Raw genomic sequence first — 20,003 nt, 5'->3', positions numbered from 1 at the left:
AACAATTCAAGTGACATAAAGAAAACTTATCATGGCCGCATTCAGCATTCCCAGTTTGAAACCTATCACATTGATAGCTGAGTTTAAAAACCTTCTTTCAATTTTAGCCACAATTTCTCTATTATTCATTAAGTTATATTAAAACTTTTGTTTGTTTTTAGGGGCATTCGATGGGTTGTGATGTCTCACATCCTGAGAGGTAAGAAATGAGTTCTGTTACTCTACCGCATTCGTTATTCTGTTAGCTTTGGGATATTTCACTATGCTAGCAGTATTATGGGCATATATAATCTGATTTTCATCATAAGATCCTTTGCATATATGTTTCAGGAATCAAATCTTTTCACTTCGGTGCGCCCCTTCACAGTAATTTAATAATCCAGGTCAACATGCAGGAGATTATGGAAAATGCATATGGATTTGTGCACAGACAACACCTACAGGGGTTGTTGGAATTTAACATTTCAATGCTCCTTCAAGAGTAACAGTACATCAAATTGGCTTTAAAGGAGGGATTCCCAGCATGGGGAACCCCTTACTTAATGGTATTGGTCTATGGCATCAAAAAAGGTTGGGAACCTCTGGTGTAAAGTCTGTAGAAATATGCAGACGATGATGTGCAAAACATATGTATAAAGTTTAATCAGTAGTGCTTAATTGGACTTGCAGGCTCAACAACACATTCATCATTTTCAAATTTAAATCATTGCCCAGTTCTCTAAGTCAGGATCTTTTAATATTGATTCTGCTGTGCAGTTATACTGCCAACATCCAACTCCTAATCCTATCCAGCGCCAGTTATTTAATCTCTGCTGCCAGTCATATCGTCTAAAAACTTCTCTTCACTCTTATTTTATCGGCCATCATCTCCTGCTTCGCTACTGGCTTAATATGTTTCTTAAAAATTTGATGGAAGGTTATTATGGTGAAACATAAGCTCGTTTTTTTGTCCACAAGTATATATGTTTTGTAGAAAACATATGTATAAAAGATTATGTAAGAGATTACAACATCATATGCCTGAGAAATTCCTTTTATAGAGGAGACATTTACACTGGTGGTTCATTTCAGTCTGAAGTAATAATTCAGTGCAAGTCTAACAGTGTAAACTGGGATTCAGGTTTACCTGACAGCAGTCCAGAGTGGGAATGGAGAAGTTCCCCCACTGCTATAACTCAGCGTAGCCTGAAGTCCAAGCGGTGTCACAGCTATAATTTTGAATTATTCTGAAAAGGAGAGCCTATGACAGTATTTATTACCAGCCATTAAATGCTTTTTGAGAAGGCCGTGAACCACTTTTTTCTTGAATCTGTGCTGTTTGTGTACTGGAGCTGTTCTCTATGGATTATAACACAGCAAATTTGGAAATTTCCAAGTAGTGATATATGTATGTTGGCTGGGAGGGGGAAGATGGAGATACGTCTCTACCAAAGGAGGTGCAAGGTGCTCCTTCCCTGCTGCAGGTCACCTTTGGGCAAGGTGCAGCTCCTGCTCAGGGTCACAGGAAGCCATGGGAGCAGGTGGTGGATGGTCGTACGAGCAGCCGGTGCATATCACAGGTCCTGGTTGTGCAACCAGTGATACCAGAAAAACAATCTCTGAAGAGTATAGCTAATGGCTGGGGTTACCTGTTGTGTAAATTTACTTTCAGCTTTATCATAAGTCCTGTTTGTGTGACCACTGATGCCAAGCAATCTCTGATGAGTATTGGTCATGGCTGGGGTCACTGCCTAGAAGAAGCTAATGGCAAACCACTTCTGTGGAAAGAATTGCCATGAACCATCGTGGAAAGACCATGATTGCCCACATCATACGACACAGCATGTAATGATGATGATTAGAGCATGATTTGTAGGTCTTCCTGGAGGCGGTAACATCTCACCAACCTCTTACCTTTCTGTGGGGGAGGATGTAATTTTGGAAGGAATTGTTGAAGAGGAACAGATTGTCCAGAAGACACGGTTCCCACAACACATTTCCAGTATAGGGAGGGACTTTTCTAACTGGTTGCAAGGTGTATAATTTAAATGTTTTGGAGAACAGATGGCCCCTCCAGGCATTTCTAGTTGAACTTGATGACAAAACCTAAACTACTTGCCAACTTTACTATTGAACAATGCAATTCAAGAGACAACCTAGAATGGAACTATTAAAAAAATAACATGGGTATTCTATTAAGGAATCTCAACGCACATTGAGGCATGTTTAGGGCTTAAAATAAACATTTTTAGTTGTTTGAACTTATGATTCTATTTGTAAAGTAATCTTATTCATAATCCTATGCTTTAAATGCACAGGTTCCCATTAAAAAGGGGAAGCAAGACACTGTACAACGATGAAGTGGATTTGCCAATCAAACTTGCCAAGCTTTATGAACCAGAGAGAGGTACAATAACAGCAGACATTAAAACTCTATATTTTTGTGATGGCTAGGGCATGGAACAGAAGGAAACCTTCTGTAGGGAATTGTATCTGGTCCATTTTAACTCCTGAATATCACTTGAATAGGGCAACATTCTCTCCTGCATGGATCTACAACAAACATTATGCTGGTGGTAAAAATAAGGAGGGTGGGGTGTGAAGACATGGGATTTGAGAAGAAGTGGCAAGGGAGTGGCTAAATACCCTCATTGACCTAAAGATATAGATCATCCAGAGATATCTCAGTAAAGATTGAAAATATTTACTTGGACTTTTCCTGAAGCGGACAACGTTCATCCTCAGTCATCAGATCATAGTTTGTGAATACTGTCTGTCTGGGACTAGGATCATGAGGCATCCGTTTTTATATGAAAGGTAGGGGGCAGGAACTCACATCTGTTTGAAGTGCTTATTTTAAATTTATTGAGATACACCATTGAATAGGCTCTTCTGGCCCTTCAAGCTATGCTGCCTAGCAATCCTAGCCTAATTGCAGAACAACTTACAATAACCAATTAACCTACCAACTGGAAGAAACCCATGCGGTCACAGGGAGAACATACAAACTCCTTACGGGCAGTGGCAGGATTTGAACCTGGGTCGCTAGGACTGTAAACCGTTGTGCTAACCACTACGCTACCGTGCTGCTCCCTTTGTGTTCACCCTACTGTTCAGACCTTCCTCAGTCATCAGGTTGGATAATAAATTGATTATCACATCTACCTCTAATCACCTGGAAAAATACAAGTCACTGATTAGTGGAAACGTGTCTGCTGATTGTATTTGATTCAGCCTTTTAATAATAAATGATAAACTTATAGAAAACCTAAGTCCTCATCACAATCTGTTATAAGAACAATATATGACCCCTTTTCATACACTTGGATCCTGTTGCTTGTGTTATTGCCAATTAATTTTCATTAAAAGAACAATTAATTATTTTTCTAAATATTTTATCTCTTTTGAGAATGAAGCTGAGACCATGTAAAGATATCTAAGCATTCTAAAATACATGAAGTATATGGTATAATGCAAACATCCACAAGAGTATTTTTTACATATCCTTTCTCTCTAGATTATTTACTATTGTATTTGACAATTGTTCAAAAATATAAAATATAAGGAAATATTTTCCAGCTTTTCAAGATTATAAGATAAAGAGACCGGTGGTTTATTTTAGTTTTAAACAATAAATTTACTTGCTCAATGTGATCACCTTTATTGGTCAAAGATCAGCAGTAGGTTCCCTCATGGTGGTACCGATTTAAAAGTACTTGGAAGTGTTGAATGGGCCCACTTTTGGATTTATCGCTGGAATGAAGTAAATGTATTGTTGTAATAATAGTGCAATCTCTTCATTGATTATCTAGCATCAGGGTTTTAGCAATAGGACTTTACAAAGCAAGAACCTATTTCAATTCAGAATTTCTTGTAAAATATGGAAAAGTGCCTTACAACTTTATTGAGACTTTGTGTGTAATCAGCTCTTCGGGTCTGTCCAGAATTCCATGGTTTTTAGAGCATCTGAATTGGTTAGTTGTTGTTTAATGACAGCCATTATTGTTTGGAGTTCATTGTGTTTTACTTGAACAACTCACTCTTTCTAATGTCAATTGCTTTCTGCTTAAGTTTGTTATGTCTACTTTGACTGGCTCAGGGATTCTGTTTTCCTTGTGTTATTTAAGCAGAGGCCTGATTAGCACTAATCGTGGGCTCCTGGTTTTGAGAAAGCTATGTCTTGTGGTGTTGCTTGGCCTAGCCACTGATGTTCTTTTGGAATTATTATGAATAAACTCTGGTCGCTGTCTCTACATCAGTCTTTCCTCTGCACTTGGGTTCCGATATTGTCAGCACACTTTGTGATGGAGTGAAATTTTAAAGGCCATTGAACACAATTCAGAATGCAGATTCCTTGTATTTAAATATTTGAACAACTCCATTGGATTTCCTAAAAATATGTGGTTAATAATACAGTGTGTTCGGTCTTACATTAATATTGATATTTTACAGGACATGACTTGCCCAGAAAATTTAAGGAATAATGAGCAAGTTTAAAAGATAATATAAGCAAAAATGCTTCTCTGTTCTTTTCCCAGTGCTGTTATATGTACGTAGGGAATGTGAAGAGGTTTTCGATGCCTTAATGTTGAAAACTCCTAATCTTAATGGATTGAAGAGTGCTGTAAGTATTAGATTACACTGCTCTCTTAAATGTAGATCTGGTAATTTATTGTGATTGGACAAATTGGGACAAAAATCTCAGTGTAAGTTAGTAGATTTTGAAAAATTAAAGTGAGTGTGTACGTCAAAATAAAGAATGTCGTGACTGTCTCAGTCTGACTTTGTAGAAACTCAGTGGAGGAGCCTGTTTTGCATCTCTTCCACTACCTCTTAAGGGAGTAAAAATCAAAGTGTCAAATGGACTGTCAGATTGTTATTGCTTGTTTACATCAGCACACAAAGTGGATAGCTTCAGCTGTTTGCATTTAACTTGGTTCTGTGCCCAGAAGGCAACACAAACAAAATGCAGGAGAAACTCAGCAGGTCAGGCAGTACCTGTGGAAATGAATGAACAGTTGAAGATTCGGGCAGAGACCCTTCATCAGGACTGAAGAAGGTTGAGAATGTTTGTGAAGGAGAGCTGCTCAACCGCCGTATCATTTTTAATGCTTTTTTGATGAGCCTATATGTGAGATGTATCATTATTAAAATACTACCACCTTTGAAATTGAGAAGTAACACTAAATCACAGAACAGTGATTGTCATTGGAGAAGGAAGTGACTCAGGTACATGGAAACCATCTGTTTGTGTCATCTAGGTAGATACAGAATTCAACTCAATTATGGTTTTAAAATTCTGTTAAGCGTTTAAGAACTTTTTTAAGTGAGTGGAAAAACCGTATCAATATGGAAATCACAGCCTGCATGATCCTATGAGTGGTACATCTGTTTTTTTTCCCCTTCCTGACTTAGAGAGGAGTAAATTACCTAGAACTGCAGCTCCTGACAGTTCTCAAGTGATCTACTGGGTATGTATGAGAGTAGGTGGAGGTGAGGATGAGACCTTGACTAATTTAGTGAAATATCAGAGGACTGATCTATAGTTACTGCAGAAGTAACGTCACTGGGCTGATGATTCAGAAAGATGGATTACTGATCTAGAGCCAAAAGCTCAACGTTTTGCAATTTTGATGCAGTTATTTAATGCAGTGAACCTCAAAATAGATAACATAACAATTATAACTATAAAACTACCCAATCCATGATTAAGAGCTCCAGCTGATTCACTCAGATCCTTCAAGGAAGAGCATTTGCGTTCGTAACCTTGTCTTGAGCACAGGACAATTTGGATTCTATCCGGGGACTTTTAGTAAGTAGTCTTGTGAAATAACATCACTGACTATTCAGTGCAAAGGAAGTTAGGGTTGAGCAAGAAGTACAGGTCTTCCCCAAATCTCATTCATTCCCATTGTGACTGGCAGCTGTGAAGCTCTCCCTGACAGGAACGTCAATAAAGCAGCAGTGAAAGCACAGATGAAAATGCATATGGATACGATGTGGTGTGTCTGTTCAGAAAGAGGAATTAGATTTATATGCAGTAATAAATATGATTTCTCCTTCTGAAATGCAGTAACAAGTAATTGTACTCTGCTGTTGAATCATATGAGTTTTTAGCACCTTTCTCTGACTGATATATTAATGAGGACATTAAAATTTCAAATGAGAACATTAAAATTTTCGCCATGTGCTTCACACCAATTAGCTAATGGTTTTCAGTCTTTCTTGCAATATGTTAAGGCACAAATAGAACCTCTGATACTTTGATTATTCATTTTGCAAGTTTTATTCTCGGTGGTAATTTGCACTCCTGCAAGAACTTTTTCACTGTAAACTTTAATTTTTAATATTGCCACCGGACTCCTTAACACCATCTTTGCTTTCTCAAAGTGGAGCAGAAGCGGAGACTTGGAATATTTTTTAAGACAAAGTTGGATAGACAATTGACAAGCATGGGGTGAAAGTTTGCTGCAGATAGTTAGAAATTTATTTATTGAGATGTCATGCACAATAGGTCCTTCTGCTCCTTCGAGCCCTGCCGCCAAGCAGTCTCCCAGTTTAGTCCTAGCCAAAACAGATCAATTTACAATGATCAATTAGCCTACCAACCGGTACATCTTTGGACTGTGGCAGGAAACTGGAACACCTGGAGGAAACCCACGCGGTCCCGGGGAGAACGTACAAACTCCTTACAGATCAGCGGGTGGGAATTGAACCCGGCTTACCTGTATTGTAAAGCATTGTGTTAACCACTATGCTACTGTGTCACCCCAGAGTTGAGGTCACAGTCAGATCTGCCAGGATCTTCTTAAATGTTGCAAACATCTCGAGGGATTGAGTGATCTACTCCTGCTCTCAATATGAGCCTTGATTCATATAAAATTCACAGCAGAAAAAAGGCATGGAGAAACAAGGGAGACATCTCTGATCCTGAACTTCACAAATCTAGGATTCAAGAGTGTTTCTTGTTATTCTTCAGTGTATGAGCGTAAGGAGAACATAGTGATTGTTACTCCGATCTGATGCAGCATTAAAAAAAACACAATAAGCATAAAGAACACAATAAAAAAGAAACACAATATATAATAATGAAAAAGAAATCCTATAAAACACAATGTAGAAGTAACTGTTTGAGTGTGGCTGTATGTACATAAGTAAATGAGTCGAGTTTGAAAACTTTACAGGCTGAGATGTGCTATCAGGGAGCCTAAAACTAGTGAATATCCAGTAAATCTGTATGTTCACTATTTGTTAATATTGAGGGTGTTTTTGTATTTTTTTTAAAGAAAGATTGTTTTAAAATCCATTAGAACTGCAATGGTCAGTAAAGCTTTCAAGAGATTGTGTGACTTCCCCATGGTTCAGTTCTCATTAGGACTTGCTAGCACGAAACCCCGAGAAGAGTTGATCCTTGAAGCAATTCTGCTTGAGCCTCTTGTCAATTGTATTTTGATATTCTCCACCTAGATCTCAGAGAAGTATGGGCTGCTTGAGGAGAGAATCTGCAAAGTTTACAAGAAGTGTATGAAAGGGTGAGTAAATGGGCAGATTTTTATCTCTGGTGGGAGTGCTTTGTTTACACTGCCTCAATAGTGGCAACCTTCATTGGGCTGGTGAGTACAGAAACTGGTGTCATGGCCAGTGCAAGAACTGTAGATATCATACCAAATTCAACACGGAAATCAAAATAACATCAGGTATTCCTTATCTTAATGGAATAACTTTATCTCTTGGCAGTAATGAAGTGATTTCACTCAGTTGACAAGGGAACATGCATGATTTAAAATGATGCTTTTATTTTTGAAAAGGTAGTCCTCTTTAAGTTGGCATTAATGACTAAATCTGATATTAAGATCTATCAGTAGTTTGAGAAATTTGGTGCTTTGCATTTTATTTCCGGTAAAGTATAACAGTGTCTGAAATCGTGCATTTGTATGCCTTTGTTTGATACATATATGCATTTCGAAGTTCAAAATTCAAAGTAAGTCTTATTATCAAAGTATATACATGTCACCATATACAACCGTGAGATTCATTTTCTTGTGGGCATACTCAAGAGCTCTGTAGAATAGTAACTATATAACCACATAACCATATAACAATTACAGCATGGAAACAGGCCATCTCGGCCCTTCTAGTCCGTGCCGAAGTCTTACTCTCACCTAGTCCCACCGACCTGCACTCAGTCCATAACCCTCCATTCCTTTCCTGTCCATATATCTATCCAATTTAACTTTAAACGACAACATCGAACCTGCCTCAACCACTTCTGCTGGAAGCTCGTTCCACACAGCTGCCACTCTCTGAGTAAAGAAGTTCCCCCTCGTGTTACCCCTAAACTTTTGTCCTCTAATTCTCAACCCATGTCCTCTTGTTCGAATCTCCCCCACTCTCAATGGAAAAAGCCTATCCACGTCAAATCTATCAATCCCCCTCATGATTTTAAACACCCCTATCAAGTCCCCTCTCAACCTTCTACGCTCCAAAGAATAAAGAGCTAATCTCTTCAACCTTTCTCTGTAATTTAGGAGATGAAACCCAGGCAAAAGAGTTAACAGTGTATGTTTCGGGTCAAGACCCTTCATCAGGACTCACCAAGAGCACTGATGAAGGGTCCTGGCCTGAAATAGCAACTATTTTCTTTTTGCCTTAGATGCTGTCTAGCCTGCTGAGTTCCTCCAGCATCTTGCATGTGTTGAATAAATATGAAGAGTCATGTCAGGGGAGATAGATAGTCAATTTCCAGCAACTTAAAGATTTAAATTGAGGAGACAGAACTGCTCGATTAAATCCCTTACCTTATGAACTCAGCGCCATAGAAACAGCTGAAAACAGAATTTAGAGCCAAAGTAATGAAGGCTTGGAAACAGTAATTGAATATTTAGGAATATTTTGTATAATTAAAGGAAAGGATGGAAAAAAAGATGAGGGAATGAGATAAGAATGTGATGAGAATTTTAATTCAATGGAAAATAAACAGCAGCACAGAATGCATGAGTCAAAGGGCCTGTTATCGTTTATTTCTATAATCTCCAGTCAGACTTTTCTTTTAAAGTTCACTTTTCATTATTTATTGTTGTACTCTATGAATGCTGCTAAGCCAATTATATCTTTAACCTCCCTGCTCAAGGCAGGGCTGCACTGCTCAAGAGAATCCAACTTACTTGGTTTTATTCCTGGATTCCCCCAAGAGGTCCACAACCTTAGCGTAGGCTTTGGAGGCTTGTGTGCTGCAATGACCCAGAGAGCTATGTTGGCTGGTGTCAAGGGCTTGTGCTTTGGCTCTTGGTAGGGTCACCCATGCCAAACAGGTCGAAGAGTAGAGGCCGGACTAAGAGTGGTCCACCAGTCCACCAGGTTCAGGGTACAGCTCAGGGCTAACAACCCTGACTGCTCAAAAGAGAAATTGTTTCAGAAATAGCAATGAAGAATCCTTCTATAACTATGTGCATCAGAGACAGAGGTCCTTCATTGCTTCCCAAAGTGCCAGCAGCGTAACAGGCAGTAAGTAAGTAAGTATTCCTTGATTATTATACAGTGCGCAAAGGAAGGGCCAAAGTCTAACTTCATTCAGAATCTGAATCAGAATCAGGTGTAATAGCACTGGCATATGTCATGAAATTTATTAACTTTGCGGCAGCAATACAATGCAATACATAATAATAGAGGAAAAGAACTGTGAATTACAGTAAATATATATATATATATGTATACACACACAATAGTTAAATTAAATAAGCAGTGCACTGTAAAGATTCACAGTAATCATTGATTAGGAAATGGTTACAATTCCATGACTATGAAATGATTTTCATGTTGGTTATTGGGGAAGTGTTACATTTTGATTGCAATGCCAGTAGTTTGATTTCAAAGATTGTTTTTGAACTTGGAATTTACACTTTCATAAAAATATCTTCATTAAATTTTTACATTTGCATATTTTGATATGATTTGATTCATGTAATGCCAAAGGTGAAGCATTTTAAACATTGAGGAATAGGTACAGCAGGAGATTTGTATTAAATTTAGATGTTCCTTAAGGTGTTTTATTCAATCCACAAAAACGTCAGTCAAAATCTTAATTAAATATGATATGTGTCTTTTATTATTCTAATATTAAAGCAATACAAAACAAAAGGAATAGGAACTGAATAAGAGGAAGTGAATGTTTTCAAATCATGAAAGACCTTGGAATGTTTGTTCGTGACTGGATCGGAATGTGACCATTGCTGATTTGAGTACTGACTTTTGCTCCTTCTTCAATGACTCATCCAAGGCACACAAAACAGGTGTTCCCAGTTCATTAGAATTAATTTTCTATTTACAATGAATATTGTAAGCCAGTCAGGTTATTGTAACTTTATTTTCCAAGCAGGTGAGCAATTGATGTGGCAGCTTTTGCCACAGTGACAGGCAAGGTTGAATGCTAAACCAGAGAGATTGCTAGCTTAAGGTATAATTCCACAGAAGTTGAGAACTGCCTATTGTTTGAGCTACCTTCTTGGAAGCAGTCTTCTTCCTGGCTCCCTCACTAAGTGGCGTTAACACTTGTCAGGCAGAAAGCTCTGATGTCAGAAACTTTGCTGTCTTATAAAGAGAGGTATATTACACCATGCATAGTCAGGGCAGCAATATAGATCCTCCATCTTTGCCGGTGTTCAGGGCTCCCTTCATCATGTCAGTAGCTTCCTCTCAGTTTTCACTACTGTCAGTCTCAGGAATACTGTCACCCTCAGATGTAGAAGGATTCCTCATTGCTGTTTCTGTAACAATTTTGTTTTACCAGTCAGGGTTGGTAGCTCTGAGCTGAACCCCTGAACCTGGAGGACTGGTGGACCACTCTTAGTCTGGCCTCTACCCTTTGACCTGTTTGGCATGGGTGACCCTACCAAGAGCCAAAGCACAAGGCCCAGACTCCAGCCAACATGCACAAACACAAGAAAATCTGCAGATGCTGCAAATCCCCAAGCAACACACACAAAATGTTGAAGGAGTTCAGCAGGCTTCACGAAGGGTCTCGGCCTGAAATGTCGACTGTTTTCTCTTTTCCATCCTGGCCTGCTGAGTTAATCCAGCACTTTGTGTGCCCAGCCAACATAGCTCTCCGAGTCATTGAGGCACGCAAGCCTCCAAACCCAACAGCAAGTTTGTGGTCCTGCTGGAGGTACTCAAAAAGAGAATCACAAAAATGTATGGCACAGGGAGAGGCCATTAGTGAATGAAAGTTACCTTTAAATTAATTCCACCTCCAACCTTCTGGTGCCTAGCCACTGTAATTATATATGTTCTCTCTTAGTCAGGTAGATGGAGTTCTTACGGTGCAATTATTTTCTTACGGGTTTCACTCTCCGGGTCATGGCGCCTGGTCTGTTTTGTGTCGAGTTAACGATTATCACAATAAAACTTGAGTTAACGAGAAAATTTTTCTTACATTGGTAATTTGGACTACAATAAATTATCTCTATTTAACAATCATTTTTCTATCTGCTTCCTACAGAATTTTGGTGAACATGGATGATAACATTGTGCAGCATTACTGTAACCATGCCGCATTTTTGGTGGAAATAAAGGACATGTATGGAGGCTATCAAATAACACTTAAAGAGGTTTAAGGAGACTCAACATTCCTAGAAGTACAGAATATAGAAAAGACCAGGAATTACTCTACCTCTGTCCCTCTGTCCATGAACATATACTATTGGCTGCTTTGGACCAAAAAGTTTTGTGCCACTCTTCTCTTCTGAGCTAACACCAAAACAGGTTTGCTTAAGCCAAGTGTGAAGAGTTAACTTTATTCTACACTTCTCTGGGTGATAGCTGAAGCAATATTTTTCTTCTACACCTACACCGCTCAAGATGTTCCTTTTGGGATCTGAAAGTCATGTATGTCTTCACTCCATCTAACCAAGCTCCACGGACTATTGGACCATCTACCAGGATGCCAGCCAGTCTTTGTATATTTCAGTATGTCACAGCGTATGATATTTTGGAACTATTTGTTCATTTCTGTAATCTACTTGTTTTATAAAACCACAATTCAACATTTTCAGATTTCCAGCCGGTTTCTCAATATATAGTATTTACACAAATAGATTACTATTTATGGTGCTCATGAAGTATTTGGAAGAATTCATTGCTCATAAAGAAACATTATTTCTTCTGTGGAGGGGAACCCTGCCTCCAATAGTTAAAAAGAACATTTATTTCTCCTTTAAATATTACTGTGTAGTTCCACTGAAACACACTTCCTTAATACACATCAAGAGTCTGACCCAACTTTCTTTAATGTTTCAGTGGAAGAAGTATTTGCGTGTATTCACTTTTAATGCTGCAGATGGTCCAAGCTCATCCTGATGTGATCAAGAATTTCCATAGATTATCAGCATGTACAGAACTTATGTACTTTTAGAGTCATGGTATTTTGTAATCATATCATGGCTTGAGACCTTTAAAGCATTGTACTATGCTTGCTTGTAAAATACTGTATCATAGGATAATAACTCTGTTACCAAAGTACTATTCGGGTTACTAGGTTTTAAATTTTTGTAGCCCTGATAACTGCCCAATTCAATGAAAGAAGATTTTGTTTATGCCCCTTCAAAGCAAATATTTTTCTTGATTGGACACATGAAATTAATCAAAGAAGGAGTGCTTTTCTTTGCAAAAGCATTGTTTCCTGTTAAGTTCAATAGCATTTTTACTAAGTTTGCAAATTTGATGATCATTCACCTGACTAATTATTTGCAGAAATGTGATATTTCTATGCCTGAAGATATGGTAATAAGGATGATTTGAGAATTCTGTCTTCATCCGACTGATTTACTAAACGTTGATTTCCAATTGTTTGCTAATACTTTTGAGAACACTTACTTGGGTATAAAGTCAGAGATGTGCAACATGCTCAAAGATTTTCCTAACATTATTAGAGGAAAACAAGAACATTTCTTGCAATGAATTGTCTTTTGTCATTACTATATTTGTGCATCTAACATGGTCAATTTTACTTTTCTTTAATTTCTTTAATATTTTACTCAGGATCTCCACGATGTGAAAGCATATATATTGTAAATACAAAGAGTTAGCTTCAAGTATAGACATTGTGGTGATGGACATTTCACATTTATGATATGTTTTTCAAACTGAAGATGAGATCTCACAATTGTGGGATATATTTTTGTTATTCCATTATAATGAATTAGTATGTCTGGTGTAACACTCTAATATTGTAACTTTCTGGATGTTACTATTGAGTTCAAATATTAAAGAGTTACATAAACTTCACTGCCAAATTCCTGTAAAAATTTCAATTGATTAAAATGTAACTTGTTTTAAAAATAGATCTCCAAATTGTTCTATTCCTCACTTCACAAAGGAATGGTACTCCAACTGTGTCCATGTGTCATTACCTATTTGCTCTGTGTTGAGTGTTCACAATGTTGTTTTTTTAAACTTAATCATTCTAAACAAATTCCATTGAAGCTTAAAATGCATAATATTTCTATCAGTCGCAGATATTATACAATAAGGACTCCCTTCCCCTTAATACACTTCACTGCTTCCTACTCAATACACACTGAAACATAGAAACATAGAAAATATGTGCAGGAGTAGGCCATTCGGCCCTTCGAGCCTGCACCGCCATTCAGTATGATCATGGCTGATCATCCAACTCAGAACCCTGTATCTGCCTTCTCTCCATACCCCCGATCCCTTTAGCCACAAGGGCCATATCTAACTCCCTCTTAAATATAGCCAATGAACTGGCCTCAACTGTTTCCTGTGGCAGAGAATTCCGCAGATTCACCACTCTCTGTGTGAAGAAGGTTTTCCTAATTTCGGTCCTAAAAGGCTTACCCTTTATCATCAAACTGAAGTATTGCACAAGTCTTTAACAGTGTTGCTGAGCAAATAGATCTTGGGATCCAAGTTCATAACTCCTTGAAAGTGGCTATCCAAGTTGATAAGGTGGTTAAGAAGGCTTATGGAATGCTTGTTTTTATTAGTCGAGGTACTGAGTTTAAAAGTCAAGGGGTTATGTTGCAACTCAGTAAAATTCTGGTTAGGTCACATCTGGAGTTTTGCATACAGTTCTGGTCACCCCATTATAGGAAGAATATTGAGGCTTTGGAGAGGGTGCAGAAGAGTTTTGCCAGGATGCTGCCTCGTTTAGAAGGCATGTGCTAGCACGAGAGGGTGGATAAACTTGGGTTGTTTTCTCTGGAGTGCCAGAAGATGAGAGAAAATCTGATAGAGGTTTACAAGATTATGAGAGGGGTAGATAGCATTTCTGTTTCTTGGGTTGAGGTGTCTAGCACCAGAGGATATGCATTGAAGGTGAGGGGGGTGGTTGGTTCAAAGGGGATGTGAGGGGTTAAATTTTCCGCTCAGAGAGTCAAGGATGCCAGAGATGTGCTGCCTGGTATGGTGGTGGAGGTAAATATATTAAAGGCTTTTAAAAGAGACGTTTGGGTAGGCATATTGATGTTAGGAGGATGGAGGGATATGGACATGATGTGGATAGGAGGGATTAGTGTTTAGGTGATTTCATTTGCTTTTTAGCTGGTTCGGCACAACATCGAGGACCGGGTGGCCAGCTCCTGTGCTGCACTCTTCTATGTTCACACTCCTCCTGGGAACCAGTAGATAATATAGTTCATGCTAAAGTCCATGTGTTTCTTGCTAGGGATAAATTGATTCTAGCCTTGTAAGAACAAAACAGAATGCACAGAGTGTTGAGGTCCACTCCCATACCATTATTCTACATGTCTCATGGACCATTACTAAGCATTGTCCTCCTCACTAGTCATCACCGTGTCTGTTCCTTGTAAAGTGACCAATGGTGCCCATTGTGTTGAGTAGTGAATTATAAAGGTGGTGGTGGTGGTGGAGTGGGAAAGCTTTCCAAAAATGTCAAAGAACTACTAATCTTTCATTTCCATCAGCACTGCTTCATCAGGGAACCCCATTCAGTGTCAACCGATTAATGGCAATGGCAGTCGAATCAAGGAAGCATTGAGAGTTGTGAAGACGAAGTTCACCATGGAATGCCTTGTTGAACCCATGCTGCTCATGGTTTCATGAGTTAGCCTTTCCTTATGAGGTAAATTGCAAATGCCTGTTCATCCTTGCCTTGTCTTTTTGAGTCAGGTACAGTGACAACTGATTGTAGATCATGTAGGAAAATGGTGATTGAACATGTGACACATTTTATTAACTGGGAAACGTTGTCAAATGATAAAGATTTGTTTTATATTTGAATTTAAATGAAAAGTAAATAAAATAATTTTACAGCTTGCTTTGTGTTTTCTTTTCTTTGTACCTTTGAATTTCGATCTGCAATGATTTTAGAACCCTCAGCTAGTTGATGCACCCAATATGTAAAGTGGTGAGTTAGACTTGCTTATTTTGGTTATGTGACTTTTCCCATCAATTTTCTCCCATGCGCTTTAGTGATGATAAAACAGATGCAACAAGGCTGTAAAAACGCAAACATGAGGAAATCTGCGGATGCTGAAATTTCAAGCAACACACATAAAAGTTGCTGGTGAACGCAGCAGGCCAGGCAGCATCTCTTGGAAGAGGTACAGTTGACGTTTCAGGCCGAGACCCTTCATCAGGACTAACTGAAAGAAGAGCTAGTAAGAGATTTGAAAGTGAGAGGGGGAGGGGGAGATCTGAAATGATAGGAGAAGACAGGAGGGGGAGGGATGGAGCCAAGAGCTGGACAGTTGATTGGCAAAAGGGATATGAGAGGATCATGGGACAGTTTATTGCCCATTCTCTGGGCGTCCCCCTCCCCCTTTCTTTCTCCCTAGGCCTCCCGTCCCATGATCCTCTCCTACTAGCTCTTACTAGATCTTCTTTCAGTTAGTCCTGACGAAGGGCTCGGCCCGAAACGTCGACTGTACCCCTTCCTACAGATGCTGCCTGGCCTGCTGCGTTCACCAGCAACTTTTATGTGTGTTGCAACAAGGCTTAGTTCCTTCCTGATGTGTTTCTGTTCCCCTTGGCTTTTTGATCTCAGTATCAACAGTGACTGAAATTATCCCAATTGGGTCGAGCAAGTGTAACTCACCATCAATTTTGCTCTGTTTTTCTAATTTCATTCTGTCAGTAGAAGAAGAAAGTCTTTTCCTAAACCATGGCATAATTTTATTATTTACTTATTGAGATGCAACGTGGAACAGTCACTTCCAGCCCTTCAAGCCGCGCCAACCTGATTCAACCTTAGCCTAATCACGGAACAATTTACAATGAACAATTAACTTAGCAACTGGTATGTCTGGACTGTGACCAAAGCACCTGGAGTAAACCCCACGCATTCCACGAAGACGTACAGACTCCTTACAGACAGCGGTGGGAATTGAACCCAGGTCGCTGGTACCGTAAAGCGTTATGCTAACCACTACGCTACTGTGCCAACCCAAGTCTTTTCAAGGTTGTATATAGTCATGACACCATTCCCACCTCAAGTGGAGAGGCTCAATCAATCCCTTGACAGTGTTGTGCAAATATTGACTTTATGCAGAACATTTGTTCTAATTGTCCCTCTTCTTCTAGGAAAAGTTGCTATGATTTCAGTTGTATTCTATTTTCTCTGCTCTTGAGAAAACTGCTTCAGTTTAATTAAATTGACTTTATAATGCTATAGATTATTTGCAATGAACTCAATAACATTCACACCCCTTCCCTGATGACCTGCTGGCTGAAGCCAATTTCTCAATACACGCTCTGAGTTAAAATCTGGAAAGTGCCTGAAAAGGCATAATATATTGTAATTGCAGTGGAGGAGAAGAGCTACTTTTGTTTGCCAGTGAGACTTCTGCCAGTGATACTTCATCTAATGTATGAGAATTGTCACTGAGTAGCTTACTGAAAAAGGGAGTAGCTTAGGTTGATAGATTGATATGATCATGGGGATTGATATTCAAAAATATCAGTCAGGTATAGTTAGTTGGGGGAGTTGTTGTTTGGAGGTGCTACTTAAGTAGATGATTGGGGAGAAGATTGGGTGGTTAGTCTGTATGCAGAAAAAATGAGTGCAGGGTTGGGATCTGCGTGGAAAGGCTATTCGATGTGGAATTGAAGAGGAAGTTGCTCACTCTGAGATGCTATTCTTTGGAGTTCTCTGCATGAGAGTGCTGAAGATGTTGATTTATTCAATGTATTCAAAGTTGAGATAAAGGTTCTCTCAGAAGGAGAGTTAACGTGTTTAGGTAAGAAAGAGGAGCTTAGGCCATGACCTTACTGAATGCTGTGATCTATTCTGATCTTATGTCCTTTATTTCGCAGATCTTCTAGAGCATTCTAGTGAAAAGTGATAATGTAGCTACCTTGTGTCCAATCTGACCTGATCCCAGTCACAATTTCATTTCCTTGCTGATTCTCTGTAAAGTGTTGTCTCTGCCATAATACAAAATCTGTTTGACTTGGCCTCATACGTATGCATTGACTGTGTCTCCACAATCCTATGGTGCTAAGAATTCCAAATACTCATGGCCACATGAGGAAATGAATTCCTCCTCCTCTCTCTTTAAAGGAGCAACCACTTGTACTGAAATTATGACCCTAGTTCTGGACTCTCTTCTGAAGGAGAGTTCTTTTGAGTCCCTTATAATCTTGTGTCTCCATCTATTTCTTTGACTCCAGGTTAGGGACCATGAAGGCCAGGGTCACGTAAACCCATGGCTAATTAGTTTGACTATACGCCTTTCTGATAGGAGCATATCTACTATTTAACCTTAATCCCAATACCAATTATATGGTCTACCTGCTAAATGATCCTTGTCCTCTAAAATACTTCAGAGTCGTGGAATACCTACAGGAGGTACCTTAAAGACTAATACTGCATTTGAAAAATCTTCTAAAGCATCCCCTTGCAGCACAACACCCTGAATATCACTTAAATAAGGACTGTGTTCACCAGAGGTGACCACATTGAAACTTATAACATTCTAATGGAACTCAGCAGGTTAGATGCAGTGAGAAGGGTATCTCCCACGGCTGAGAGGTCGAGAAGTATAACAATCCTCAAGGTAAAAGAGTATTAGAAGGCTGAGCAGCAACTCTAGGAAGAGGTGCAGTCGACGTTTCAGGCCGAGACCCTTCGTCAGGACTAACTGAAGGAAGAGTGAGTAAGGGATTTGAAAGTGGAAGGGGGAGGGGGAGATCCAAAATGATAGGAGAAGACAGGAGGGGGAAGGATGGAGCCAAGAGCTGGACAGGTGATTGGCAAAAGGAGATACGAGAGGATCATGGGACAGGAGGTCCGGGAAGAAAGACAAAGGGGGGGGGGAACCCAGAGGATGGGCAAGGGGTATATTCAGAGGGACAGAGGGAGAAAAAGGAGAGTGAGAGAAAGAATGTGTGTATAAAAATAAGTAACAGATGGGGTACGAGGGGGAGGTGGGGCATCAGAGGAAGTTAGAGAAGTCGATGTTCATGCCATCAGGTTGGAGGCTACCCAGACGGAATATAAGGTGTTGTTCCTCCAACCTGAGTGTGGCTTCATCTTTACAGTAGAGGAGGCCGTGGATAGACATGTCAGAATGGGAACGGGATGTGGAATTAAAATGTGTGGCCACTGGGAGATCCTGCTTTCTCTGGCAGACAGAGCGTAGATGTTCAGCAAAGTGGTCTCCCAGTCTGCGTCAGGTCTCGCCAATATATAAAAGGCCACATTGGGAGCACCGGACGCAGTATATCACCCCAGTCGACTCACAGGTGAAGTGTTGCCTCACCTGGAAGGACTGTTTGGGGCCCTGAATGGTGGTAAGGGAGGAAGTGTAAGGGCATGTGTAGCACTTGTTCCGCTTACACGGATAAGTGCCAGGAGGGAGTTCAGTGGGGAGGGATGAGGGGGACAAATGGACAAGGGAGTTGCGTAGGGAGCGATCCCTGCGGAATGCAGAGGGGGGGGGAGGGAAAGATGTGCTTAGTGGTGGGATCCCATTGGAGGTGGCGGAAGTTACGGAGAATAATATGTTGGACCCCACCAGCCTCCGGGTCCAACATATTATTCTCCGTACTGGTCCTCACCTACCACCCCACCAGCCTCCGGGTCCAACATATTATTCTCCGTAACTTCTGCCACCTCCTGCTGCGTTCACCAGCAAATTTTATGTGTGTTGCTTGAATTTCCAGCATCTGCAGAATTCCTGTTGTTTTAGAAGGCTGAGAAATTGCTTCAAGGATGCTCTTAAAAACTCATCGAAGAAAGGTACCATCCTTGCAATTTGATGGAAAAACCCTGGCCTACAGCCAATCAAAATGGAGAAGGAACAGGTGAGAAAGCAATGGAAACCTTGTATCTCTTTGAGTGGACCACAAAAATTACTGTGCAATGAGGGAAATAATGTACTGTTCATCGACCTGGAATACCTATGGATTCAATCATCTCAGAACCCACAGAAATGGAGAAACCATAGAAACTACAGCACAGAAACAGGCCTTTTGGCCCTTCTTGGCTGTGCCGAACCATTTTCTGCCTAGTCCCACTGACCTGCACACGGACCATATCCCTCCATACACCTCCCATCCATGTATCTGTCCAATGTATTCTTAAATGTTAAAAAAGAACCTGCATTTACCATCTCATCTGGCAGCTCATTCCACACTCCCCACCACTCTCTGTGTGAAGAAGCCCCCCTAATGTTCCCTTTAAACTTTTCCCCCCTCACTCTTAACCCATGTCCTCTGGTTTTTTTCTCCCCTTGCCTCAGTGGAAAAAGCCTGCTTGCATTCACTCTATCTATACCCATCATAATTTTATATACCTCTATCAAATCTCCCCTCATTCTTCTACGCTCCAGGGAATAAAGTCCTAACCTATTCAACCTCTCTCTGTAACTGAGTTTCTCAAGTCCTGGCAACATTCTTGTAAACCTTCTCTGCACTCTTTCAACCTTATTTATATCCTTCCTGTAATTTGGTGACCAAAACTCAACACAATACTCCAGATTCGGCCTCACCAATGCCTTATACAACCTCATCATAACACTCCAGCTCTTATACTCAATACTTTG

The 20,003-nt window shown here is 39.8% G+C and overlaps 2 protein-coding genes across 2 annotated transcripts in view; one reads left to right on the top strand and one right to left on the bottom strand.

Annotated features, from left to right (window-relative positions):
• grhl3 (grainyhead-like transcription factor 3) overlaps window positions 1–12,595 on the top strand; it is a 52,608-nt gene extending 40,013 nt beyond the window's left edge. Inside the window, exons 11-15 of the mRNA XM_072247238.1 lie at window positions 162–199; window positions 2,298–2,386; window positions 4,518–4,603; window positions 7,447–7,511; window positions 11,477–12,595. Of these exons, the coding sequence (XP_072103339.1) occupies window positions 162–199; window positions 2,298–2,386; window positions 4,518–4,603; window positions 7,447–7,511; window positions 11,477–11,591 (393 nt within the window). The 3' untranslated portion in view covers window positions 11,592–12,595. The remainder of the gene's footprint in view (window positions 1–161; window positions 200–2,297; window positions 2,387–4,517; window positions 4,604–7,446; window positions 7,512–11,476) is intronic.
• stpg1 (sperm-tail PG-rich repeat containing 1) overlaps window positions 1–20,003 on the bottom strand; it is a 99,719-nt gene that overhangs the window by 14,572 nt on the left and 65,144 nt on the right. The gene's annotated exons all lie outside the window — the stretch shown is intronic.

Source organism: Mobula birostris, chromosome 30, assembly GCF_030028105.1.
Source record: "Mobula birostris isolate sMobBir1 chromosome 30, sMobBir1.hap1, whole genome shotgun sequence".
NCBI lineage: Eukaryota > Metazoa > Chordata > Chondrichthyes > Myliobatiformes > Myliobatidae > Mobula > Mobula birostris.
The sequence above is the reverse complement of the archived record's forward strand: the minus strand, read 5'-3'. Positions and strand labels throughout refer to the sequence as shown.